Raw genomic sequence first — 27,867 nt, 5'->3', positions numbered from 1 at the left:
ATTCATTTCGTCAATTTTAAAATAACTGTATACCTTTGTTTTTCAGAATTTACACTTCTTTCTCATTTGCATATCTTTTGTTCCTAATATGGTCACACGATCTTGCATCATCAAACCCTTGAATTCGATAACGATTTCTTATCTTCAATAGCATTGGAATCTTCTCTAACTTCAAGACTTTTGCCATCAGCGTTTGGATGGACTGTGACGGTAGGACGACAGAAATGGCGAAGGCGATGATGATAGAGTAATTCACAAAGAACAAAGATCAACGCCACGGTAGCTCCAATCATTAAAATATAAAAAACACCAACCACACTTTGTATGTCAATGTCATTCGTGTAACTCCGTAACTTTGCCGCGTCATCCTCACAATCACTTTCAAGTTCCCAAGTTTTCTTGCGATATTGTTCAAGAAGACCATCCTCTCGCATTTCAAGTATACTGCAAGATGAAATATATCATTATTTGCATTATTTTTGTTACATTATGTTTAAATATGAAGTGTTCAAACTCTATGTATAATCCTAGTGGAAACAGAAAACAGGTGTCTGACCTAATTTATCATCGTTATAGAAGATTTGCCATGTGGACAGCATCACCTGTGTATGTTAATTTCAACATTTTTATCTTTTGAGTGACAAACTATTTATAGATTTCTGCGATTGCGCCACCAACGTTGGATATCAGTTTAGCAGACAAAATCCCAGAAAAGAACAATACCCATCTTTATGTACAGTAGAATATCTGTACTTGCGTCATATCTACACACCTCATGGATATATCTTCTCTCCATGGGGCTCCCTCTGGAGTCACAAATCCGTATCCTTTCTCGTAAAAGGGTTTTCCTACAGTCATCAATTCGCAATCCTTTCGTTTTTCTAATTCCAGGACAGGATGATCCCACATGAAAGCATATTCTTCATTTTTGACCCTGCGGTAACCTTCGTTTACGTCTTCAACGTAGGCATCTTCAATGGAATTCATAAATGTCCACATCCGCTGAGGGTGAATGAAGGGAAAACACTTGACTTTATGGGTTAAAATTAAATATATAGAAGGTCTAATTTTAAGTTTAATTTATTATTATGCAGTGCAAATGATACGAAGCTACGGAGTGAGTTCAGATAGATTTCATCACTGAGAGACAGCATTTTGAATACACATCAAATATATAAACATATTTTTCTTTGTTGTCGACGATTCGTTCAGATAAAAGTGGGGTTTACTTTTATCAAAGGTTGAGTCTTAAGATCTTCCCTGTCCGACAACTTGTCGTTCTTCCAAAAATCATATTAGGTTTACAATAATATTTTCAAGTCTAAAAATTCCTTTACAGCGCCCCCAATTGCACCATCCATGTTTTTAAATGCTGGTAACACCATATTGCCAAAAAAGTTCATTACCTAGCAAGTGATGAGCAATGATATATGGTAGGGTAATACACATTTCAGATTCTTGAGGTTTATTCGATTTTTTCAGCTTTCCTGTTCATGTAATTCTATCCGACTGTTGTCATTTGCATAAATTCCAAAATAGCTTTTAGTTTGTGATGATCGTCTAAACCAAGTGTCTCTGGAAGCATTCGAAATAGCAAGTACTACTCATAAATGTTTGCATTTTAAAAACAAAAAAGTTACAAAAACGCAGAATTACTTGAATGTAAAAGTATCATAGGAATAAGCAGTCAACTGGCATCACCTCCCCTCACCCCTCGTCAAGACATCTTGGCTGACGGCACTTTATTTGTTATTAGCAAAGGAGAAGCTACCCGGGTAACCGTGCGAATATGGGCGGACATAATAGCAGCCTACGCAACTCTTCTATGCGCAAATACATTTATCTAATACACTATTATTGTCTAATTTGCTTCAAAGATTTACATGTACGTGTACATAACGTGACAATCCTTCTCGACTACAACTTACAGGAACTTGTAGACTAACTCTAACGATTCACATAGAGCTCTGGTAATCATATCTACGTATTATGCGATGAACAAATGCAATCTTACCTGATATGGATTAAGATTTGATCTTTTAAAAAATGAGACGACGCTGCTGTCTTTTATTGTTCCATACTTAATTTTGTTTTGTCTTGAAAGTTCTTCGATTGAGGAAATGGGCGTTTCCATGCGACTAACGGTAAGAAATGCAGTCAGATTGGCTGTGTATGTGGCGATGATGATAAGTGTAAAGAACCACCAGAAACCACTGAGTAGTCTGCCTGAGATCGAGTAAGGAGCAGTGTCGCCACCTATTTGGAATAAGACGAAATTTAACCATTCAAAATAAGTAGGATTAAGATTATGTATGTATGTATGTATGTATGTATGTATGTATGTATGTATGTATGTATGTATGTATGTATGCATGCATGCAAAACAGTCCTGGTGACCCAGAAGTACAATCCTGACGTTTGGAATGACAAGATATAAGTGGGTACAAAGCCTGACTCCTTATCTCACTGCAAGTTTTTATTTATTTATTAACCTTCCAACAGGCATTGCTCAATAACAGAAGGAAAGTTCAGTGTTAATGCAGGAGGAAACCGGAGTACCCGGGGAAAACCTGCGTTGTTCGGTAGAGTTAGACGGCAGGAGGGATGTAAATAAGTATTCGGGGCCGTCTTTCCGGTTCTCCCAGCATGCAACGTATTATTTAAACCAGAACGAGGCGGGGAATACCTCTAGCTCAGCGATTGTCGTCTGCCACTCAGTAGACTCAAATGTGTACTGTCTTTTTTAGATACGGGTGAAAAGGACAACTGCCGTGTCCCCTTACGTTTTCTACAATGTTGGCGTGATGAGGAAATATTACACGTTTCCAGTAGGGCCAAAACCATGCCGAAATGCGTGGATATGTGGTAGTATGATCGCATCTAAAAATAGACGATTATGGCAACAAAGTGTCCACCAAAGGTATGTGAGGTACATTTCGTAAACAATGCGAAGAGTCATGATTCTAAGTCGTCTTCATATATTCCAACTATTTTTCTTTGGCATAAAAACAAAGGCACCCAGAAGGAAGGGACTGTTCAAGTTTTAAAAAAGGTTAGTTTAACTTTGAGACATTATTATGTATAGTCTTCCCACCGAGTGCTGCAGCTTGTCGATTATGTACTGCATAAATGCTGTAAAGCCATACAGCTGATGATAAATGGTACAAAAAACTCAACTAATGCTACAGTTATTGCACTGCAGCTACTGTGAAACTATCCCTTTACAATGCTACTCTGCAGAACTGGACCTTCAAGTTCCAAAAGCTAGTATTATAGTATAGTACAGTGTAATGATGAGTGCAGTGTAGTGCATCACACACACACGCACGCACGCACACGCACACGCACACGCACACACACACACACACACACACACACACACACACACACACACACATCTTTATTTGTTGATATTATTCATTCAGTCAGTATTTGTTTCACACACACACACACACACACACACACACACACACAAATTTAAATAATTAAATCATTTGACATTACAGGAAGACACAAACAAAGGACCTGATAATTCAACACTGGAGTGGAAGTTAATCTTGATGAGGTGGAAGATGAATGTACAGACAGTAGATCAGGTAGGGAGCTATTTATTTATTAATTGCATTGTGTTGATTTTCTCCAGTGTTAATATTTGTATGTAGAAGGGATTAATTATAATAAACATCGTTTAAAACTACATCCCTCTTTATGACACCGTTTTCTATTTCCATTACGGCGGTGTCGTTTGTCACAAGAACATCAAGCAGTATAGTTGATGGCTTGTTGTTCATGCAGTACTGAAAACTGAAGTGTAAGATGTATAATTTATAAACCAATACAGCATGCTCACATTATGTGTTGTGATTACATGCACGCCTGTCTGTCATGGTAACGTTCGAAAGTTTCGATTTTACACTTATGTTACTTCCTCTGTTAGTCAAATACACTTAGCTTACAATCCTTTGTCATTAAATGCACACATACCTTGATTCATAAGTGAGGCCAGGGCAAACCAATAGCTGTTCATGAGGTTAAAGTCGTCGCCTTTGCATTCACATAACCCCTGTCTTGCAGAATTATAAGAACTGTAGGGACTAAATCTTGCTATAAGGAAAAGCAGAACTCCAACCACAAAAAGTGCCGCTGCAATACAGGCCCAGACTGGCGCACTCAAAGGTTCCATAAATGCAAATATACCTCGATGTTTTCCAGGTTTACGAATAATGACTCCTAGGGCATATTGATAGTAAGGTTTGGTAAAATCGACTACTTCTTCTCTCTCCGCCATGATAGTTATTCCAGCAACTGCCATGTCAGCTCTCTGTGGAATGAAGGAAATTTAAAACAACTGTTTGAAAAAAATCAAGTACATTTTATATGAACAAGCACACTATTTGAGTCATTTTAATGTCCATATGAGTTAACTGTTTGAACAGTGGAAAAGCAAAGTGGAATTAAAACAGGACACGGTCAAATTCTTCAGAACTGCTTAAAGCCTATCAAGTATTGTGGAAATGTTGATTTGTGCCCTTCAAATGCACATTAATCTCCGCCTCGTGTTATAGTGTTCACTGTTCTGTTTGATACAACCACACACAAACTAATAATGTACATTCTATGCTTTAAGATATCGAAGTCGTAATTTCTTACTACATTTTGTCTACATGAAATAAACCATTTAAGCATATGAGCCATGTTTTGGTATCTGCATTTGATGCATGCATGGAAGCAAATTTATTTAGTTCATTTTTCACAAGAAAATGTCGCAAGAGAACCTATATTCATTCAATATTGCTAAGCTTCTTGTTGGTTTCTGCATGGTTGTATCAAACAGAGCCAATGTACGCTAAACAGAAACAGGATGTACGTATCTGTGACAGGTTATGTATGTCTCTTTTTATACGACGTCCACCTAGATGTCAGCACAATTTCTTTTGGGTGCACCCAAACATTATATGTTATTTAATTGTTCAGTTAGGTCTGCTTAGCTTCCGTACTATGGATCTTCAAGTTACTAGTCATCATACTAAACGTGTCTCAGTCAGTATACTAAATATATAGTATTTGTTTGTTCAGCAGTGGAAAACTTGATATGAGTGACATAGGGCCTCACTACAAGTCGAAGATGAGTATTCGTATAACGTGGTCTTTGTCCCTATATATGGGGGTTTAAGGTTACTTACACCGTACGCTATTTCACCCACAAGTCCATCCCATGAACCATTAACATAGGCACCATATTTATTATCAGCAACTTCGTATATAGTGTACTTAAAGTTCAGCTTCCGTGCGATTTCTTTGAAGATATCCATACAGAACCCCGAAAACTCATACATTCCACCTCGTACCTCTGTCTTTCTAACAAATGGCTCTTCCTACAATCACAAGAGGAAAATTAATTACAAACTGGTTTGTGTAATCCGGATCCCACTTTGATCATTATTTTGGATTCGCATTCAACAGGAGTCAACTCAGAATGAGTGTGGTAAAAGGAAGATTAAAAGTACCATGTATGACACCCACCTAGTACGAATTCAATCCCAAACTCCCCTACCCAAATCCAGGGGAAACTTTGATTATTCCACCACTATCTTATAATAATAAAATGATAATACTTTATTTCAACTACATTAAAAATTATACAACCGAAACTATAAACAAATAGTCAACAACAACAACAACAACAACAACAACAACAACAACAACAACAACAACACACGCGCTGTGGAGGTGGTTGTGGTGGTGTTGGGGATGGGATAGAGTATGGCTGAATTTTGTATGCATTATTTAGGTAATGGGTAGCCTGGCGAAAAGTATGACCTATAAGTCAATTTTTTTACTCTTGCCTGTAACTTTCAGATTCACGATCGTGAGTGATTCAACATTATACACAAATAGTTGTATCGTGTTGAAATAATTGTTTTCTGTTGTATTTTGGGTAACCTCCGTGGCTGGGTTATCGACCTGTCAAGCGTTCACATAATGTCACACACAGAATGTTCTAGGTCGACCCATCCACCCTACTACGAAGGCTGACCTTTTGGGTTGAAGTTAATAAGCGTAGCAACTCACCACAATTGTAACAATCCGTAGTGTTCGGTTGTATAATGCTTTGAAGGTCGATTGAAATGGTGTGTGAGACATATTCAACTCATTTATAGGGTCCCAGGTGCCGATCTGGAGGCAAATAAAACAATGAGATTCAATGTTGTAAAAAGTGGATTACCTGTAATGGATAAACCACGCAAGTAGCAGAGATCGATGAAATAAACTCGCTTGGGTAACGATGAAAACGAATACGTATGACGTAATATGGATAGCAAAATTATATTAAATTTGAAACTTTGACGCAAAATATTGTTTTAATCAAAGTACACCGTTTTACGAAAGTACATTACCACACTGAGTCTACATATTTCTACTAAGACCTATTGTCAATTATACGTCATGTACAAAGTAGAATGACCACATAACTCATAAAGCGAATATAACATAAATCGCTGTTTCTTTGCCAGGTATCCATGAAATAGAGAAACGTAGATTTGAAATGGGCGTCAAGTAGACATGTGTTAACATTCAAAAGTAATCGGTGTATTAAACGTTGTGCAACGAGCCTGTATAATGTAGTGACTGGTGTAGATACTGTGATCCTAAGATAAAAGTAACCGAAATGAATTAAAATTCGAATGGCCACATTAGAGTCGATTTGCTAATATTAAAGTAAGAATAATGACTGTTAAGATCCGCTGTCTGGAATTAAAAGTCCATTTAATTCGAAGGTTAATTTAACAAGTTTAGTCGTTTGCCTTAATATGGTATGCTTGATTGTTTCACTTATCATGAAAGAGCTTGCCAGTTTAGTTGGGAATTGTGGTACATACCACGAAAAAAACACAGTGAGCCAAGTAAAGACTACGAGCAAAGACACAATTAGTTGAAAACAACAACACAGCGGATTCTAGTACTACAACAGTGCCTTGTAAAATCAGTGAATGTGCCTTTGATATGGGTTCACACATTGCTTTAATAAATTTGTTTATATCTGTGGAAGTTATAATGTAATAGTAACAGTCATACTCAGTGTTATAACATGTAGTGTTCTATCAGTAAACAGAGCCATGGGAGTGTTTATGATTTGATAAATTTTCGACACTAATGACATTGTCCCATTCCTGCTTTACCACAACCAAACAAACGCACGTCGTGTGTTTTTTCGTAGGCTTGTTATGAGAGTGTTTATATCACAACTCAGTGAATTGTCCTGCCACAGCTGAGAATACATATATAAACTCATTTCAAAGCAAGTCACTCACAGCCATGAAACCTTTTTCAATCTTTTTCTTAAGAAATCACCATGTAAAGTTCACATCAAACCTGGTATGTACCATAATTTGGCACCGGTCTTAAAAAAAATTAATGGGCTAACTATTACGTCAGCAATATTAGAATTGATGGGTATATTCATTAGTGTTCACGCTAGATCTGACCATGGATGTAAAGGTGACCTGACAGAGTGACTTGAATTTAATCATGAAATAGCTGGAGGTATTGAACGAAAAGATATTGGGAAAAGGTTATTTGTAAGTTACATACACACCTTTGCAATATCAGTGATATTATCGTTCGCTGATGACACACTGATAATTTCCATGTTGTTTTTATCATTATAACCCCCAGAATTGAACTCGACCATACCTGTCAGTCCATCTTCCAGTCGGGCCTTAAATCATACAAAGAAAAGAGAGAACAATTAACCTTTGACCTGAAGAATAAATTCACAGAATATGATATATATTGTAAAAGTTTCAAGCTATGAGATGAATACAACATACCATTCTGACGGCATCCATCAAAATATAACGGTCTCTCTCGGCTTCATCATGTTTGTGGACTCGTTTTCGGTTACGATTATCGGTTCTCAATGGTCGACAAATTCCAAGATCTGGTCTGGGCCAGAGGAATGGGTTGTATGCACGAATGATAATGTCAAACGCCTTGGCGACTGCCAGTGTAGCATCGTGAAGGTACAGAGAAGATATCTATATATGAAAATATCATAAGGTTTAAAGTTAAAAAATGGTAACCTCGTACGTGTGTGTGTTTAACTTCGTCTGCATGTACCCCGGATGTCAAGTCTATTTTCCTTGTTGACGGATGTCATTTTGGAGCACAAGCGAATATCACATATGTCTTTAAATTGTACAACAAATTTATCATTTGCATCTCCGTAATCTTATGCTCTAGTGGGACACACTCCTCTTCTAACACCATGACTAACAATTGATTCTGCATGGCTGTCAGTTACTAGTGATTCGAGTACTATATGTTCTGTTAATATAGTGCAAGGATGGGAGTGGTGGCATTGGTTGGACGCCAAATCATAAAAAATGCAAAACTAGATTATAAAATGAGTCAAATTGTGACCCACTCCTAATTTCATTTTCTTTTAAATGTGGCCCTGACTTGTTAAATCTAGCCCATCCCCTAATCCACCCTCCCCACCTGTAATTATTGCAGGTTCCCTTACACTGACATCCACATAACGCCTCCTTCTTTTTCGTGGCCTTTTACTTCCCTTTCCAGGTTCCCTGTAACGAATACGTTGTCTTAGAAACAACACTATTCCATCTGCTGCAGGCACATCTTTTAGCTCCGCGTCACTGATATCCTGATAATGGAAAATAGCAAATGCTTGTTTGAAATTGAACTATTAATCGACCTTGTCAGATGATACCACAAGAAAACAATTAAAAATACGATGCGAATTCTAAACGTTGCAATCGAAATGTTTGTTATAATTTGTTACACATTTTTTTATAGCTTTTTGCAATATATTAAGTTCCAAACACAGACTTGGTCTATATTTTTTACATTGGTTTTTCTAGTAGGAAACCATCACGATAAGATTGTTTCATAAATTAAAAATCAAAAATAAATACCGAATACTCATACATATGGCGATTCTAAGATAATGATACTTATGCAAAGAAAATGTAGCAATATTAGTGTGATTTTGCGATGCCAGAACTTCAGAAGATGAAAAGAAGCAATGTTAGTAGACTTTTATTGAGCCAGACAAATATCTTAGAAGGTTGCTAAGACTTTTGTTAATTCAGACAATAAAATGTTGCAATGTTAGGCAAAATAAAAACATATGTTTCCGATAACCGATCGATCCTAAGCCACCGATCCTAAACATTTTGTAAACATTCAAAAACAAAAGGATAACAAATTCTTAGTCTTCTTGACCTTCATACACATCTGTTTTCTTTCCTCAGTGATGCCTGCACATATTTCATCAAAGTTCACAGATGGGGTATTCTGACCGACATTTTGTTTGTTTTGGGGTCGAAGCAATATATTTCAAAATAAAAAGATAAATCAAATAAAACCCTGACATACCTACCCAATTTTTTGGGGCCATGTCATTGGAAACACACAATTATTTTACTTTTCGCCTTAGTACTTGATATTTGTCGAACAAGACGAGGTTCTACTTTAGGTTTGTTACCTGACTTTTATTGTATAAATCATTGCTTTTGATTGCTTACCTGGTTTAGGATGACCCAATGATACTCACGCGATCTCATTCCTAAATGATTAGCCTATGACAAGAAGAGTAAACATTTCAGTGACGTTTTGTGACGTAATTTCAAACTATAAATCCGTATTAAGCGATCAGTATTTAAAATTACAGGTGATTTTGGAATGCTTGCCTTATTAGTCGGTGCATTCTCTTCAAATATACCATTGGTGAATATATTTGTCTTATCTTTTTGGTTTGGTTTTATTTGTTCAAAACGTAATATATTGAAATAAAAATCATACGATGACGTAATACACTGTCAAATAACGGAAGAGCATGAAACTCCCTGAAATTACGCAAAGCACTCTAAAGTAATGGGAAAGTTGGAAAATCGTTTTATGATGAACGAAGACGTACCTTCAGCAATAAATCAAATGCATTATCAACATCACATACAACTACAAAGTTTTTCACATCCTTGACTCGGCTGAGTTGCTGTGTCGTCCACTGTGTGCCCCCTGTGTCACTTGACTTCTTCAATAAAATCATGTCTAGAACACAGTCGGATCTATCGGCGGCTTCAAGGATATACTGTATTCGGTGGTATGCTATAGCGAAATCAAACACATATTACAGCGAGCTCCAGGTTACTGTTCACTTGTTCTGTTTGATACAACCTTATAATTACCAATAGGAAACTGCAAGTGAACTATAACCTGCAGTGCATTGTATAAACAAGAGAGGTAAATAATTCCACAAACCTTTGCATTCAATAGTTTGTGATTGTGGTGAGGTTGTGACAATAGACGAAGACACAAAGTATGTCACTGACAGTGCCAACGACGAAATAGGGAACTTGCAATCCAGACTGAGCATGCTCAGACGCAAAGGACTATGGGATTATCTGAGGTTATCGTATTACCTAATCTGGAGCTACCGATAAAATAAACCTCCCACAATGGTCAGGGTGACTATGAATTGATCATTTGTGGTTACAAACAATATAACAATATTGTTCATAATACTAATTGATCAGCATTTATTATCACATTTCCCATGATGCAACATTCAACATGGCGGGTTTGCACGTTCCCTATTCACTGTGAAGAATACAATTTATTTATTTATTGTTGATAACAATGCGCTCGTTGGTCACAATACTTCTGTGATAGTTTGGTGAGATATAAAAGTAGTACATGAAGACAACATGAATTGTATGTGCAACAGACAATATAGAAACAGTGACTACATTGTATACATTCAACGTACAGTTGTGAAAGACCAGGTTTCTTTGGAATGGGGTCTTTTTTTTTAAATGACTAAAGATATTCAGGCAAAATTATTAATTATACAATAATAGACGTAAACTCTCACCGCTTTACCTTTGAATGTTAAAGAAATGTTTAGGGTTGGCGGTTTAAACTAGGTTTGGTCTATCTATCCTAAACACTCCATTTATTTTTTTATTTAGCATCAAAGCTCTATTAAAGGAGAGTTGGAGAAATCAGTACATATTAAGTATAAATTTTCAGTTAATTTGCACAACTGTCGGACTCTGTGGAACATAACACAAATGGATAATTCGGCCTTAGATTAACCTGTATGCCTGTAAGTGTGTAGGGACTCGGTAACTTTGTAGTTTCATTTAATTGTACATTCAAAGCATAACCTTTTGGTGCAAGCTTCACATACACATTGAAAGCCTCAAATAGCAAATGTCTGTTCAAATCAGACCTCACCTATATAAAATAAACAAGGGAATTTACTCGCGTAAAATACATTCATGCTGCTAGTTTCCGTCTGTGCTTCAACCTTCAGAGCGTCATGAATACGATTACAACTGGATATAAGGTGTAGATGTCATCTTAAAGATAACTATTATATCGAAGGTAATCTACGGAAGCTACAATCTTATGTACATATTGATTTTTGTCATTGACTTTTCTATAAAAAAAGCCAACACCTGACCTATTTTTGGCTTTTTAATAGCCTCTGAAGGCGGGGCTATTACAATGCGCTCCGTGCGTCCACATGTACAGCATACATCATTTCTCAGACATGCAATATCTTATTTCTTTAAATTGTGGCACAAAACTTGAGTGACATACCATATGCGACATATGCACGTCAGTTTGTTTTTTGATATATTATATATAACAATAATTGATATCCAAGTAAGACATACTGCATTTTATCAGCAAAATAAAAACTCAACATTGATCAGAAGGTTTTACATTTCCTAGAGGTTGTGGTCATTTTGAAGTTGTTCCTGTTACTATTTTCGTGGCAGTTATGCAGATTTTGCCTCGCCCTGGTAAAATATGCAAATTTTACTGGCCCTGGTAGAATCTTCTACTAAATATATTACTTACCAATCTCTGTATCGTAGAAAGCCACAACTTCCGTCCACTGGCGTAGTTTAACCAATGACAACAGTGCCATATCGGTCACCAGAGTGTTAGGATTCATACTAAGAGTGAATTCTTGATTTTTCACAGTGCATGGCTCCAGTGATATCTTTATGTACGGTACCATAAATACGTTGGTTGCACTCTGTAATGTTTCGGCCGCCTTGCATGACGTCACACTGACAATCACAGAGGGTTCTTTTTCATACATTCTACATGCTGCTAGAAAAATACAGGGGTCAGTGTACTGGTTAACAAGTGCATTTATGGTTATTATATTTAACAGCCCTAGCAATGCAGGCATGTCATAAATTTAAAGGTGTTGATGGCTGGTTACACTCAGTTTCAAAGTATGGGGTAACGGGTGTATATGTTGAACACAGAAACACGCTACTTTCCAGCAAATATAGAATTAGAAGAACAATATTGTCATAATATTGATCAATATGAAGTAAAACCAAAGTACCTCCTTTATTTAATAGTTAATATTCAGATTTTTGTACATAGCGGGTTTTTTTCAAATGGACTACACTAATTATATATCACATGTTGGGAACAAGGACACCACTGGTGGTTCTAGTTCCGCCTGGCCCGAGAGAGGGAAAATAGAGCCCCAAGTGGAGTCTGGATAACCGAAACTAGAGGATGGTAAAGATGGTAAGGGTTGGGAGGGTGTTTCTAATTGCTATTCATTCTGACTCACACAACCAACAAGTTAAGTTTGAGATATTGTCAACAATTGATAACTTCGTTTGCCACTCTGTTGAACGAGTAGCAAACATCTGTCATCGCTATTAAACACTTTGACATTTGTGTCGTTCCAGTGTTTTTTAATCTAAAACTCATGTAGCCGTGTTTCAATGGCGATGATGTCATCGTCCTACTGACGTCACACTCACCTGCTTCTATGACGTCAAATGCGTCTGTTGAAAGGAGAGGTTCACGATGGACAATAAATTCGGTGAAAGGTAAAATTGCGGGATCTTCTCGCACCCTTTTGATAGCCTCTTTCAACAAATGTCTTTCATCGCCAGGTGTCTCCTCCAATATAACACCTGTAATAGGTAACACGATAATGAGTACTTGTACATACATTGTACTTGAACAATGTATGTATGTATGTATGTATGTATGTATGTATGTATGTATGTATGTATGTATGTATGGTAATGCTATCTATGTATGCATGCATGTACGTGTACGTATGGGTGTAAAATGCTATCTAACTACGGCATTTGCACGTGGATGAGTGTATTCATATATTATATAATCACCGGTGAAAACTAATATAAATATCCCATTATTTTCATGTATGTAGTTTTGTATGTTCATCCCTTCATCTCCAAAGAGCAATTATCATTTAACTTTGCGTTGACTCTTATTGGAAGAAAGTTAATGAGTTTTGATACACTATTGACGTGATTGATAGCAGGAGTTGATTAAATTTCACCACTTCTAGTCTGTCTCCATCACAGGCTTAAAAGTGTAAAGTCAAACAAAAAATTGATTTACTGATTCTATCCTTCATCAATTTTCTTGAAAATTTAGTCATCGATTTTGTATGACGTCAACGGTTGAATGTCCTTGGGAGCTACACAAGTGACTTGAAAAGGGAAGAGATGCATGTTGATTTACTAAATCAGGCCGACATGGTTGACTGAAGCGGGTTATTTAAGCCTTAACCGTGTATTGGATTCTTCAAAACTGACAAGTAGTGTTAACCACATTAATTTATTTTCCATGTTTTCGATTATGTAACTTTCCCCCTGAAATTATATTGCCATGTTTCCATGTAATGTATCATTATCATTACCATCGATTGAAAAACAAGACGACAAACAGATTTCTTTTGTTTAATTGATTTTAAGACCCTTGAAAGTAATGTTTTGCATGGTACATGGACCTATTTTTAATAACGCATTCCAAAACTGTTCCTAGCACTCCCAACTGAGTTAGTTTTGTAGAGTGTTTGATAGATTTTATTTTCACAGTATAATTCCTACAGACAAAGTAAATACGGGATTTGTTGGTACAGATTGATCGAGTGAAAGCCTTGCAGAGGATCTATCTTTCGGAGTTATTAGTAGCTTACTTTTAAAGATCTTAAAGTGGCCCAGCCTGTAACTTTATGGTTAATTTTGGTTCATATTTGAATATACGTATGTTATTCCAATTATTAAATAAAACAAGTTTAATTATCAAATAAAAATATCTGTGTTGGTAAACCATAGTATTGGATTAAACTTTTAATTCAAACACAAACTTAAAATTGTTACCTGAAATTTTCGACTTTACACTTCAGTCTCTGTCAACAGATTTACCCACTATTCAGTACACATGACCTTATGGACACGTGAGCCTAATAAGCATATGAGCTCTGTTTGTGTTGATTACTAAAACTCCCTGATATTTTACAAGATACTGTATCCAGTGTATCGTCAAAATATCAATGCTTATTAGTGTTTGGGCAAAGGGATACTGCTGTGTTTATTGTGCCTCTGTTAATGTTATAGTCTAGAGTTGAAATATGTCTAGCTCTGTTTCAAAAACGTAATGTCCCTTGAGTGAAACACCAAGCCTACATCACATTAGTTATAAGATCTCACAATCGATGAATTGAAGTAATCTAAAAATACTCATTTCACCTGGCTGTATTGATAACCAGGCTCACTGCTGTAATATCCTTTCCTTGGCCTAATGTCCGCTCATTTAAAATAGATTTGGTCGTACGCGTGTGTTTGATTTTATTTGCAATATCACCACTTATGCTTTGCAGGCGACTATACCATAGCATAGGTCGTATACATGCCTATTCATTCGGCAGATATTTTGGAAGGAAATACACCTTCACTAATTTCAAAGATAATAAAGATATGACCAGAACAAAGTGTTCACTATAATTTTGATATCTTCGGAAGCAGTTAGTTATTGCGGTTAGAGACAACGCATTTACCATGACGCAGGCATTTGACCTCAAAACACATTCGTTTTGAATTCCAATACCGTCAAACAAAGCAAAAATGTAGTCTTAATTAAATGGTTCTTCAATATTGAAAAGATAGCAAATTTTTCAGAAATGGATGGATTGTGGGATAGCTTTGATGTATCTAATGTATAACGATAACCAACTAGAAATCCAGAGGCAGATTCCAGGGCATGACTGTAACAGGGTGTGTGAAACAAATTTTGTTACAGACTCTGTAAATATGGTAAAATTTGGTAACTGTATTCGCAGACATGTAACAGTTCTGCTGGCATCGGCATGTATACAGAATGGTGTGTGATTTCTGACAACGATTCTTCAGACCCTGTTCTGAACTTATAAACTGTACACACATCTCTGGCTAAACATCCCTATTTCAGTCATATGGTTCCAGCCATGTATATAGTCAGAAAGTATACACCTGTACACACGTGCCCGTACTAACAGACCTGCTACATGTCTATGAATACAACTATGAAATCTTACCAAATTTACAGACTCTTTAACTTATTCAACAGAACTTGTTTCACATACCCCATTATAGGGTCTGCACAGAGCCTAATACAGTCATGTCCCATAGTCTGCCTGTGGATTTCTAGCTGTGTAAACATCGAAGTTGAGTGAATGGAACAGGCAATTAAAAGCTGATTAATGAAACGAAACGAAAGGTTGTGTTCAGAGGGTGATATTTATCCGTTATGCTAATAATGTGCATTAGTCATGCTTGATGAATAGAGTAATTAAATCTACAACCAAAGATGAAATATTAATCATCATTCTTTATCATTTCCTAAAGACATAATCCCAACAACGATTGCCGCCAGTCAATTTGTTATAGTCAATTTTGTTACTTTTCCAACCAAATTCCTTATGATGAAAATAAGTGAATTCGAAGCATCATCTCTGCCGTAACTTGATATCAGAATCTCTGATACGATTAGATATCTCGTGACCTGGCTATGTCAGCTCTCTGCCGTACTTGTGTAAACTAGGTCGCGGTATCGATATTCTGCTTACAATCATTCTCATTCAACTGTTCTAATTTTCTGAATGATCGGTTCCTCCTTCTTCGTTAAAGTTACAGTACATGAATGATATGGGTATTATTTTCTCAGCTAAAAAACTGACTTCACTATATATGTTTTTGGTCTACTTGAAACAACAGTGTGAAATAACATAGACCAAGTCCATGTTTGTAAGGCTATGAGTTGCATAAAACTACAGATGTGTAATGTTATTGTACGTACAGGAAGTGATTTATATATAAACTTGGTAAACACAGACACATAGTACAAGGATATTTTCTACAATTTTCTACAATTATTGATACAGTCAGTCTGTGCATGTGTCTGTCATATGCCCATACTATTTCACCATGTATGGACCATTTGATTACTTGTGTGTTTATCATTTTTGTATTTATAAAGTTTGTTTACAAATTATTTTCCGTACGTACCATAAACTGTTCACATGTTTTGAAAGTTTTTTTTTTGAATTTATTGAGTTACAAACAAGGACTTTTGCTATATTGTTTCAGATTTGTTTTCAAGTAAGAAACCATGTAATAAAGTTATTTAATCGATTACAAAATTCCTTCTAATCCATACAGCCACTCTAACATTAGGTCTCTAAGGACTGCTAAAACAACAATTACAACTATGGACAAAATAGCGTTGACTTTGCTTGCTTGTTTGTGGCAATTGCGTATGAGACAAATTTTATACCAAGACGTAATGTAAAAAATAGCATTCGTAACAGACCAGGTAAATGACACTATGGATCACAACAACTTTGTTAATTGATATTTGAGAAGTCAATGAGTGTCCAGTCTAATTATAAGAAGACGCAGACAATTTGCTATGCAACGATTTGTTACAGAAATAAACAATCTTATGATAATGACATAATAATCCACATCAGACGGATAGACGGGTCTAAGCGTCGCAAGCAATTCTAATTTATTATTCCAAACTAATTATATGTTACGGCCCTATTTGATTCTTGGAACCATGACCAATATATTTTCCATGGTTTTATTAATATGTTTATTACGACTATTCTAATCGTAAACAATGTTGCTTATTGATATGTATCATATACACATATCTATCTAGCTGACAGTGATATGTAAATAATATTTTGTGGCATTAATATTTACGCTCTAGTAATTTATGATTTACTTGATTTGCACTGGTAATATTGTTTACAGATTGATCACATTTAGAGGCACCGTACAAGGCTGATACAGTACACATTTATTTACACCTGATATAGATGCTATGACTGGTTCGGATACAAACTGAACAAATCGCTTTACTTTAGTGTCATGGGTTGTATGTACACTGTTTGCCGATAACATTCAATATTGTCTGATGGCTGTTGGTGTCATGGAATTCTGTGACGGGATCATTCCCTCCCTGATGTGTAACAGTATAATGGAAAAGGTTGTAATGGTAATTTCTAGTAAATTGATAAAAGTATTAGACGTCATTTTCGCGATCCTCATAATGTCGTGATGTATAATGTAGCTTCGAAACATTCATTCTGACTTACTTAACACACCATTGCCTTTACTGACAAATCATGACTCGGTTGCTTGAAGTATACAATTATGCAAATATATGATTGCCGAGGAAATCTAATTTTAACCCAAAAGACCTCCATAAATTAGATTTTCGAAGTGAAAAACGCAACTTTGTGCATTTAGTGTGTGAATGTTGTCTCCCTCACTAAGGCGTCATCATTTACGTAGTTTTTGAAGGAAATCACAAATCAAATATCTGTCATTGCTTTGTATCATAAAACTTACTACTGTAACGAAATTAAATTAAAGAATAACCTCAATTCTACTGCCGACAATTTGAATTATGTTCAGAGTTGCTCAGCTAGAACTGAATTGGACATAAAAGCACTATATCATCACATGGAAGATCGATCAGAAAATTACTGGTTACTATAGGCCTGAGACAAGATCTGATAATTAAATGCAGTAATGTTTTTAGTGGTTGATCATGCAAACTGTCAGAATTGAAAACCTTCGTTTTGTAGATTTTGATTACCAAATGAAACCATCAATTTGGCCGGTTGCGATATGAAATAAACCTGCCTTTCTTTGCTTTGAACTATAAAATGAAACCATAATTGTGTAGGCTTGTTATAGAAACAAGATTGACCGTTGTCTAATTTTTTGAGTTTTAAACAGAAACCCTGTGTTGGTAATTATTAATTATTATAAAGTGAAGCAATATCTCCTTAACATTATATTTTAAAATGAAACAATCTAAATTTCTCGAGTTTTCAATTTATAAAGAGAAGGGACCACTGTGGGTTTCAACTATAAAATGAAATCATCTTCCTCTAATATTCAATAATAACATCATATTTCTCTTTTTTTCTTAAATATGTAGTGAGGCAATCGTTCTCTAGTTTTGAATTATCACCACACTTTATTCAAGTCTTCATTTATTCTCATATTCGTCACAAATAGGGAAATTATTGAGACGAGATCGGAACTTAGGCGGAAGTGACGTATAGGCCTTGCTAGGCAACTTCCATTTGATGTGTTGCCGACTGTCTGTATCGTTATATATTGTATAGCAATACAATTAGTCGACAATACTTTAAACGGAAGTGCCTTACCAAGGCCCATACGTCACTTTCGACAAAGTTCTGATCGATGGTTATTTCATTTAACATTCAAGTTGTCAAAGATAAGGAATTCGCAAGGTATCCTTTCACTTGAACATACACAGGATTGATGTGATATTATCTGTCTAAATTAAGGTAGAAAGTGCCAAAGGGACCAATTTCAAATTCTTAGCATCTCTCCAAACTCCAAAACCTGCCTCTAGTCCTTTCATAATAACGAAAGGTTATGTTCAAGGAAATCGAAAATATCTTTCTTCCCTATAGAGTTAATACAATATTCGGTATCCACATTGGAATTTTAAATGGCTCACTTTATTACCATTTTGACCTATCATTTCACAAATTTGTATGATCTAATGTTCTATCTTGATTTCAACAAAAATAGGTGAGATTTCTTGACAATAAAACTTCCCGAGTTCTGTTTTACAATGCGCATTCTATGATAAGACACTTTTGAATACGTCGCATACATTTGTAGTGCAGTGGAGATACTTTTCCTAAAGTTAGTAATGTATATTTTCGGTACGGCTATTTTCGTTAGTTTATATCCGTCGTAAAATTTATGAAACCTTCAATGGGAAACAGTGCAGTTCTTCGGATATGTTATGGTCTTCATTCCTAATCGTTGATAGCGATGTGTACACTGGCTTGTTACTCTTTCTTTGTTGAAAAAATGGATGTAAATGTATTCAGTGTCATTCTGGATTGCACCATTTGGAACATTTGGCAGCACAGCCAGAAATTAAGAATGAAACATATGACGCTTGATGAAAACAGAGACCGGCACCGCATCAGTAGTCTGTACGATCGCAAATTGAAGACCATAGACATAGCACAGACACACATCGAATACGTAATGTATTTATATCCTTATGACATGATCACAACTATTCGTCCTATCGATGATTTGGTTAAAAACCTGTGTAAAGGGTGTTTGTCTTCGGTTTCACGAAAAGTCGTGTCTTGTGTTGTGTCGTGTAGTCAAAACTTTTTTGTCGAACTATTTAAGGAAGTATCACATTTATATTTATATACATGTGCCAGTCTTTGTTACAGTCATGGCTTATGTGATATATGTATTTGAGACTACAAAAAGGTGTGTTTTTAAAAAATAAATGATGCTAACCTTTCTTGCAATCTGATCGCCGTCTTGTATAAAATAAAGACGTATTAAGATTTCCAACATAGCTATTACAAAATCATTTGCACGTACAGATAGAACTAGTTCTTAATGAAAAAAGAAATTTTCAGTGCGATAAAAATAATCTACACGAACTTGTTTGCTTGTAATGATTCTCACCATGAAAAATTAGTGTCGTTAGAAATCAAATTCAAGGTCAATTATAATATACTGATATAAATTCAAGATAGTTTAAATGACTACCTACCAAGCGTAACATTCCTCGGGTAATTTTCTCTCCGTACCACTTCACTTAAACATCCTATTAGCAAAGACAAAATGACAGCCTGCGAACACAAAATCATCCCGGCCATATCGGCGAATAAAACCACTATCAACTTCCACAACACCACAAAAGAGAGAGCAAGGCCCTGATTTTCTATCCGAGCGCTATTAGGTCAACTAAAGAGCAGATTAGAGTTCCGATTTACGGAAAACATGCACTTCCTCAATAATATCTTTGGAATGTTCCATTTGGAGGCAGGAGAGCATGCGTAGTTGAACTCAACAAATGCTCTCATCCAGGTGTGTCCTTAAGTAATAGTTTTGATAAATGGGTGTGGCTCTATACTTAAAGGTTGACAAGATATAATACATATATTTCAAAACATGGCATCCGTGTTAATAACGGTACTCACGTCAACAGATAAACCAATTTATTAAACCTGTATTTAGTATATTTTCCTTCAATTTGTACTTCATTCTATAAAAGATACTAATTGAATTTCAAAGGACTCCTGATTCAATCTATATTTGAAAATTATATGAAGTAAAAAATGAATTGATATCATATATCAATATCATTCGATTAATAGCTCGGTGTAGTGTTTTGTACATTTGATAATATTGTTACGTTCTGGTGATTGCCTAATGTTACGTTTCCAGTGTCTAATTAGCTAGATCGACAGAACGTACACGATTCTCCACTCTAACACTACATTCTTTCTAAGGTACTCACGATCTAATGAGCTTGTCTAAGTTAGGAATCAGCCACACAAGTATCGTCACTCACATGTACGCTTTTACACTCAGACACAGAGAGAGAGAGAGAGAGAGCGAGCGAGCGAGAGAGAGAGAGAGAGAGAGAGAGAGAGAGAGAGAGAGAGAGAGAGAGAGAGAGAGAGAGAGAGAGAGAGAGAGAGGGAGATACTGTACACCAACAGTTGCGTTGTAATTCAAAATCTAAAAGTGTCTTTATTTCTCCATATCCCTAACATATAAGTTCTAGTTGTCACCTTAAAATTACAGTGATGTTATTATTCTAAATATAATTTGCTATAAGTAAATGATCTCTCACCTAGATTCATTGTTCTAGAAGACATGGTGAACTTTCCACCAGATTCTTTAAGACTGAGATTTAAGATCATGCCATATGTACATTTTCCACGTGTAAGACAAGTGTTAATCACGCTATTGGAAAATTGGGTATTAATCTGAATTCGATAATTAGCAAGGTATCTTGTTTACAAGTATTAATCTATGTTGTTTAATCACTGGACAATAGGGAACTTGCAAACCCGCCATGTTGAATGTTGCATCATGGGAAATGTGATAATAAATACTGATCAATTAGTATTGTAAACAATGTTGTTAAATTGTTTATAACCACGAATGATCAATTCATATTTACCCTGACCAATGTGGGAGGTTTATTTCATCGGTAGCTCCAGATAAGATATTACGATAACCACATATAATCCCATAGTCCTTTGCGTCTGAGCATGCTCAGTCTGGATTGCAAGTTCCCTATTGTTAGCTACTAGTTAAGTATAATGTATTTGATCCGAATGAGTTGCAAATTATATTCTTTATATACTTCACCAGACTGTGAACACGCTTAAAATGTGAAGTAACTTTTCTATCACTTATTTACTAGCCTATATCTACTCACTAGACTGTGAAAGCTAAGGATTTACGTTACCTTGTAATATTTGTTAACATTAATTGTGGATATCTGCCGTTTTGCATGGTTCTCTATATGTTACTTTGAATGATCTTGTATAATATAATCTTGTTATAATTGTGTACGTTAATAAACTCGTCATTGTTAATTGCAACTAATAGCTTAATTTCATGAAAGTTTCAGTGAACAAATCGTTTCCATTTATCAGTTACATTAGTATTTGTCGACGCTATTTCCCTTCGATTGGATTATCATGAAGTCAAACCAACCGTATCTTGAATTATTGACAGTTCAACATACATCAAGTGGAGGCAGTGGTATTGCTGTCGCTGGGCTTTCAATAAATCTTTTGAAAATAAATCAGGTTTTGACAACATCTGAATCATTTTATTTTAATCATTATTTGGGCATGTTTAGTTGATATTGTATCAATAATGACGACTGTGTTGAATGGCAGTTGCAATTTCAATAAATAGTGCATGCGACTGGCCAATGCGACTGGTTACTGTTTATGAAATGCCAAAACATTTTGAAATGTCAAAATCTAGAACAGTTTTATTCATTTTGTTATTCTGTGTCACCAAGAACATTACTTTAGCAGTGATGTCTTTGTTCAAAATATAGGTGTTGATTAACCTATGTTTAATGTGGACTTTTTTTATAAAGAATAGTTCAATCCAAAAAGTTGGTGCTGTTCAGTTATTTTTGTATTAAAGTCCATTAATTTCAGAAAATCGAGATTTATGACAGAAGATTAGGCTACTAATTACACAAAACGTTCTGTAAAATACAAGCAGGCGTTCTGCACCTTTGAGAGTGTTGACTTCTATTTGCAAGTCGCCCAGTAAGTCGTTTGATTAATTACCTCTATCGATAACTGAAAGTCAGTTTGATATTTTAAGCCGAGACTGAGACGTTTGAAAATCGACAGGAAAATTTATTACACTGTAATACAAAATCTTTAACATTTAAGGCTCCCTCTCGATTGGTAATAAATCAAATCACTTAAGAACTATTTACAGAATTTGCTTCCAACAGCATATACTCCGAATGGCTTACAAATCTAAGCGTTTTAATGGTGTTTCCTCTCCGTATGTTATGATCGCTAACTGTCAGATCGTACGTCCGTTTGCAGCCATATTGGCGACTCGGGGAGCCACTGGTACCTATAAAAAGGATGTGCTTGACAAGTACCTAATTCCAATCACAATTACGTTTTATTTCAACTCCATGCCACCCTGTCCACACCATAGAGCGTGTAAAGAAGACATGCGTGTACATTAAAGAAGATTAACCATACTGATGTATGTAATTATATTTTAAAGACAGGCTTTCAAAATGATAAACTTGATTGGGTTCTTTTATAAAATTTACAAGCATCACTGTTCGTAATTCTCATGAATGCTTCAACCTGGATAAATGTCTATCAGTAGCCTTGAAACATTCGTTCATGGTTATTATTGTGTCATATTTATGATATTTACTAGTATGTATGTATGTATGTATGTATGTATGTATGTATGTGTGTGTGTGTGTGTGTGCGTGCGTGCGTGCGTGCGTGCGTGCGTGCGTGCGTGCGTGCGTGTGTGTGTGTATGTATGTATGTATGTATGTATGTATGTATGTATGTATGTATGTATGTATGTATGTATGCAGTTTAATGATTATGTTTTTCCTTTCATAATATGAAGAGGTTTCATTGAAATTTGTATGTGCATTGTCATATGAGTCCATGGCTAGTTAAAAGACATCAAACCATAGACGATTACTGTAAACATACAGTGTGTCAACACTGCAATCATACGCGTTTGAATATCATATCGATCCTCAAAACAATCCTTTGAAATAGTCGCTGATAGTGACGACAAGAGAGAACTAATCTGACCACAAACAATTTTTGATAAATAATTACATGTATTAAGTAGGAAAATGGTAGTGGGAAGTGAGAAAATGGCATTTCAGATTGATTAGTTGGCTCTTATTGGCACCATCTAGTAATATTTCAAAAGCCCGATACTTATAATGGATTACATCCTGCCGCGTGATGTGGTTAAGTGTATACGGAAGAGTATTTATAATCCATTAGTATGATGAGGAGAACAACTTTGGGCACCTGCAAAGCCAGTTTTAATCATCCATCCACAGGGCTCGGGAGGGATGAACAAATATCATTTCCTCTGCCTGTTTTCCCTATTTTCACCATATGAAATAATATTAGAAATCCAGGAAATCATGAAAACAAAGCTGTTTATTCCTCCTGGGCCCTGTGGTCCACAAGTAATAAAATAACGTTGTCCAGATAGAAACATGCGAAAAAGAGGTGCAATGGTTGTAATGGGTATCATGTCCTAATGTCAAAATTAAGACTTATTAGACTGAGACAGTCAAAAACATCAAATTTTACAACGGGGTACGGCAGTATATCAATTCCCAATATATATGAATAGTCGATGAAAACTAACCCCCCCCCCCCCACCGACTTCCACTTCCGGTAGAATGTTTGAATCAGTAGCGGCCATGTTGGATATTTCACTGCTATCAACAAATAAATGCGTATTTTACTGTTATCATAATCTACATCATACTCTTGAACTTCACCTACCGTCTCTGATAACAATAAAGTCCAAGTTTCTGGAGGGAAAAGAAATACCTTGTATATTTTAAGTATTTACCCTACTATGTAGTGAGACATGGATGCAGACCGCCATCTTGTTTACAACTAGTCGCAAGCAAAAGAAATCAAATATGGCCGCTACTGATCGACTCGATATATTATGGAATGTTGATGCGCAGGATTTGAGTAGAATATCTCAAATCTTATTTTTTCTCATAAAGCTTAACCATCTGATTCAGTTTCATTGTCAGTGGAGGGTTCTAAATAATTATAACAGTTCATGACTCTGACTTTGATCTCCACAATAAGGTCAAGTAATATGAGTAATACTTGCAGAAATGATGGATTGTTTTACTCTAAATATAAGTTTATTTATTTGACAATCAGATTGGAGATATTGACTCTAGGACCTGTTAGGTATATAAATAAGACGATCAAGTTTCTGATATCTCTTGTCTGTCTAAATTATTTCACTCTAGGGTGAAATTCAAAACTGTTGATGATTGCAAAATGTAATTGTTGTTGTTATAAAAGACGTGGATGGAATTACTTTTTGCACGAGTTTTCTTTATACACTGGTCAGGTTATGCAAATATATCGAAAGGTTTACATAGTGCAGGTAATAAATTTTCTACCATATATGTTAGCATTGACTTTGCCCATGTCCTGAGCTGGTTTCTTCTGAGAATTATTCATTCCTTACACTACTAGTATGGTATATACATGAACATATATACAGTCTGTTTCATACTAGTGTTCACTGGCTCTGTTTGATACAACCACATGGAAACCAATACGAAACTACACTTCCTACACTTTAACATAGCAAGATTGAATGAATATAGTTACATGTAACCATGCCGACATCAATGGATACATCAAAACATTGACACACTCGTGTATGCGTTCAGTTTATTTAGAAAAAACAGCAACAAATTATGATCTTGCTATAATCTTCTAGAATGTGCAGTTTCTTATTGGTGTCTACATGGTTGTATCAAACAGATACAGTGAACACTAGCATGAAAAGGGGGGGGGGGGTACTTGTGTTCTCAAATTTAGATGGATGATTTGACCATAGACTCTCTAATTCCTCTATTCATCATAACAATTACTAATAATGGATTATCAATCAATTGCGTTTTTAATGTCATAACTTTATTTACTGGTCACAGTATCGTAGTCTGTCTAACAATTGTACAACTTCCAGTTGTAATTACTTGTAATAAAGTCTAGTGTTGGAAATGTAATAGACTTGTCAGAAAGGTTCACGGCCATGCATATGGTTATAATTCGAGTTTAATCAGCGAATAGTATGGTTGAAATATGTATTAGGAATGATCATGTGAAAAGTGCTTGTGGTGTTCTCCCTTGCCAATTAACAGTCGGTCAAATGGCCCTTCTGTTTGACTTGTCATCATAAAGTTCAGAGTTGACCTGTGACCTCCAGTGACTTGGTAAAGGGTAAACGATTTTTCATTTATCATAGTCTGTGTGAACAGCCACGTAGATAGTTGCGATGTTATCTAAAAATAGAGCTTTCATTGAAATAGATTGATGGGAGTAACTATATTGAAGATGTAGAATTCTATCATGATTCATCGCTTCCAACATCTGAAATCGTCGATAAATTGAAGATTACGACTTTCCTTATTTATCATGCCAATTTGAAAGTGGAAATCTTCCTTGGTCCGTATGACGTCTTTCCTTTGTGATTGTTCTGACATCTGACATTTTTTGATAAATATCAAATTTATTTTGATTACTTATCAATGATTGAAAAGCAGGAAAAGAAAGAAAACACACGTAAACATCAGAAATGTATTGAGGCATTGTCATTTCCATTTACCCTATTATTATGTATGGTGACATGGGTGTATAGTTTAAACCGCTTACGCCAATCAAGAAGACAGTAATTATCCTTGATAGAGACTTACTCTGGGCTAAGATAGATATATATTGCCCTAAACAGATGAAAAAATATACAAATGATGTATTCGTTCATTCTCACAAGTCAGACAGTATATTTTCCAGCTGGAGCAACGAAACATAATCCTCTGTGAGGATAAATATATGCAAAAGTATGGTAATTTTCGGATGAATACATCGTTGTAAAATCGCGAGCGCCAGTAAATTTCCTCGACGACCGCCCTCAGGTATATATGTACACGTAAATTTTGTTTACGCTCGTCCTTCGATGCGAATTTAGCCCTCAACGACTAAAATGCCTGTCTGAAGAAGAGACAGAGTTTGAATGTGATGATTTTTTTCTATCTGTCTATGGGACAGGTTTCGATTGAGCAAATTCCATCCAGTTGTCTCTCTTTCGTGTCAGCATATTGTATATTACATGACTGTACATCCTTATCTTTACGGATGTTACCATCCTTTTTCATAAACGGAGATGAACACACACACGCATACATGCAGTTTGACATCGATACACATTAACAAATAATCGGATTATATTTCACCACCCATCTAAAAAGCGAAAAGTTTCACAACAGAGTTTACCATTATTTCATTTATTGGTTCTTTCTTCAAATGGTTTATGCGGTTGATATATCAAATGTACCGAAGTTTCCATGAAGGTCAAACGCTAAAACACTTTATCAAATATAAACTCTAAAACTGAGATTGGCACATATCGAATATCAATACTCACGTACATATCATTTTGTAGACAAATCATTATCACTCAAAACTTCTATTGTAGAATTTTGAATTCTCTAAAATCGCGGTTATAAAACTGTATGGTAAAGGTGTTTCTAAAACATTACCTAAGTCGTGGATCTGTACTAATACGTTCGCTTCATTTGATAGAGACCGAAATAGAGTCACAGATCCGTGACGTAGATAAACTGACTTTACGTTAATACAGGATCTCCAATCAAAGAAAATTCAACCTGTACTGGTTGTCATTTTACCGTCCTCAAAACAGCTCTAGTTAAAAATATAATGTTATGGCGCAATACCAGCCATCCAAAACACTCATACATAGACGGCGACCAGACACAGCTGTGGTTAACATATCCATGTAACTAATTTGTAATATTGCACAAACTTTAAAATATCACGTGATTAATATGTAGATATATCCGTCAACAAAGACAACTTTTGGAATCACAAAATATACTCTCACAAAAAACTATAACCCAGTATCTCAAAAGTTCAGTACATTGACAAATTTATACAATAAGAACTTAGATATATTATAAATAAAGCACACAAAAGTCTTGCAAGTATTTACATTTTACGTTACATTTTATGTAAAAATAAAATGGGTGGGGGGGGGGGGGCATCTCTGCATACATTTGATGTATGCCTAGCCTTTTAGTACTGCAACAGGGTGTTCTCCGGTCAGCACAACAAAAGAGACAGTAAATTAAATCGAACTATAAAAGAAGGCTTCACAATTTAAAAGGATGGTACGGTTTGAAGTGATTCCGATGAAGATTACGTGTTGGTCCGATAAAACCACCGTTGGAATGGTTTTCGGCATACGTTGATAGAAGCGTATTCCTCAAGAGAGGGCTGTACGGCAAAATGGACGGCAAGGCGTATGGCATACTCAGCATGGGTACATTGGGTCTTATCGTTCCCAT

At 35.7% G+C, this 27,867-nt stretch overlaps 1 protein-coding gene across 1 annotated transcript; it reads right to left on the bottom strand.

Moving 5' to 3' along the window:
• Positions 1 to 110: 110 nt before the first annotated feature.
• Positions 111 to 27,867, bottom strand: LOC144452456 (glutamate receptor 4-like). The gene is made up of 14 exons (XM_078143554.1): positions 27,723 to 27,867; positions 12,834 to 12,989; positions 11,899 to 12,156; positions 9,944 to 10,134; positions 9,552 to 9,605; positions 8,528 to 8,668; positions 7,833 to 8,039; positions 7,598 to 7,720; positions 6,073 to 6,177; positions 5,184 to 5,375; positions 3,985 to 4,321; positions 2,015 to 2,256; positions 773 to 1,002; positions 111 to 444 (listed from the first exon to the last, which is right to left on the bottom strand). Exons 1-14 carry the CDS (start codon positions 27,865 to 27,867, stop codon positions 111 to 113), a joined length of 2,715 nt encoding a protein of 904 aa, XP_077999680.1.

Source organism: Glandiceps talaboti, chromosome 22, assembly GCF_964340395.1.
Source record: "Glandiceps talaboti chromosome 22, keGlaTala1.1, whole genome shotgun sequence".
In the NCBI taxonomy this organism is placed as follows: domain Eukaryota; kingdom Metazoa; phylum Hemichordata; class Enteropneusta; family Spengelidae; genus Glandiceps; species Glandiceps talaboti.
The sequence above is the reverse complement of the archived record's forward strand: the minus strand, read 5'-3'. Positions and strand labels throughout refer to the sequence as shown.

Bases quoted from the DNA above. Each gene is read 5' to 3' on its own strand.
- LOC144452456 (XM_078143554.1), bottom strand. From the start codon at position 27,867: ATGGGAACGATAAGACCCAATGTACCCATGCTGAGTATGCCATACGCC. The intron at 9,606-9,943 runs GTACGTCTTCGT...TTCTTGTCATAG, and splicing joins CATTTGATTTATTGCTGAAG to GCTAATCATTTAGGAATGAG. The intron at 1,003-2,014 runs GTAAGATTGCAT...ATTCACCCTCAG, and splicing joins CAAATCTTAATCCATATCAG to CGGATGTGGACATTTATGAA.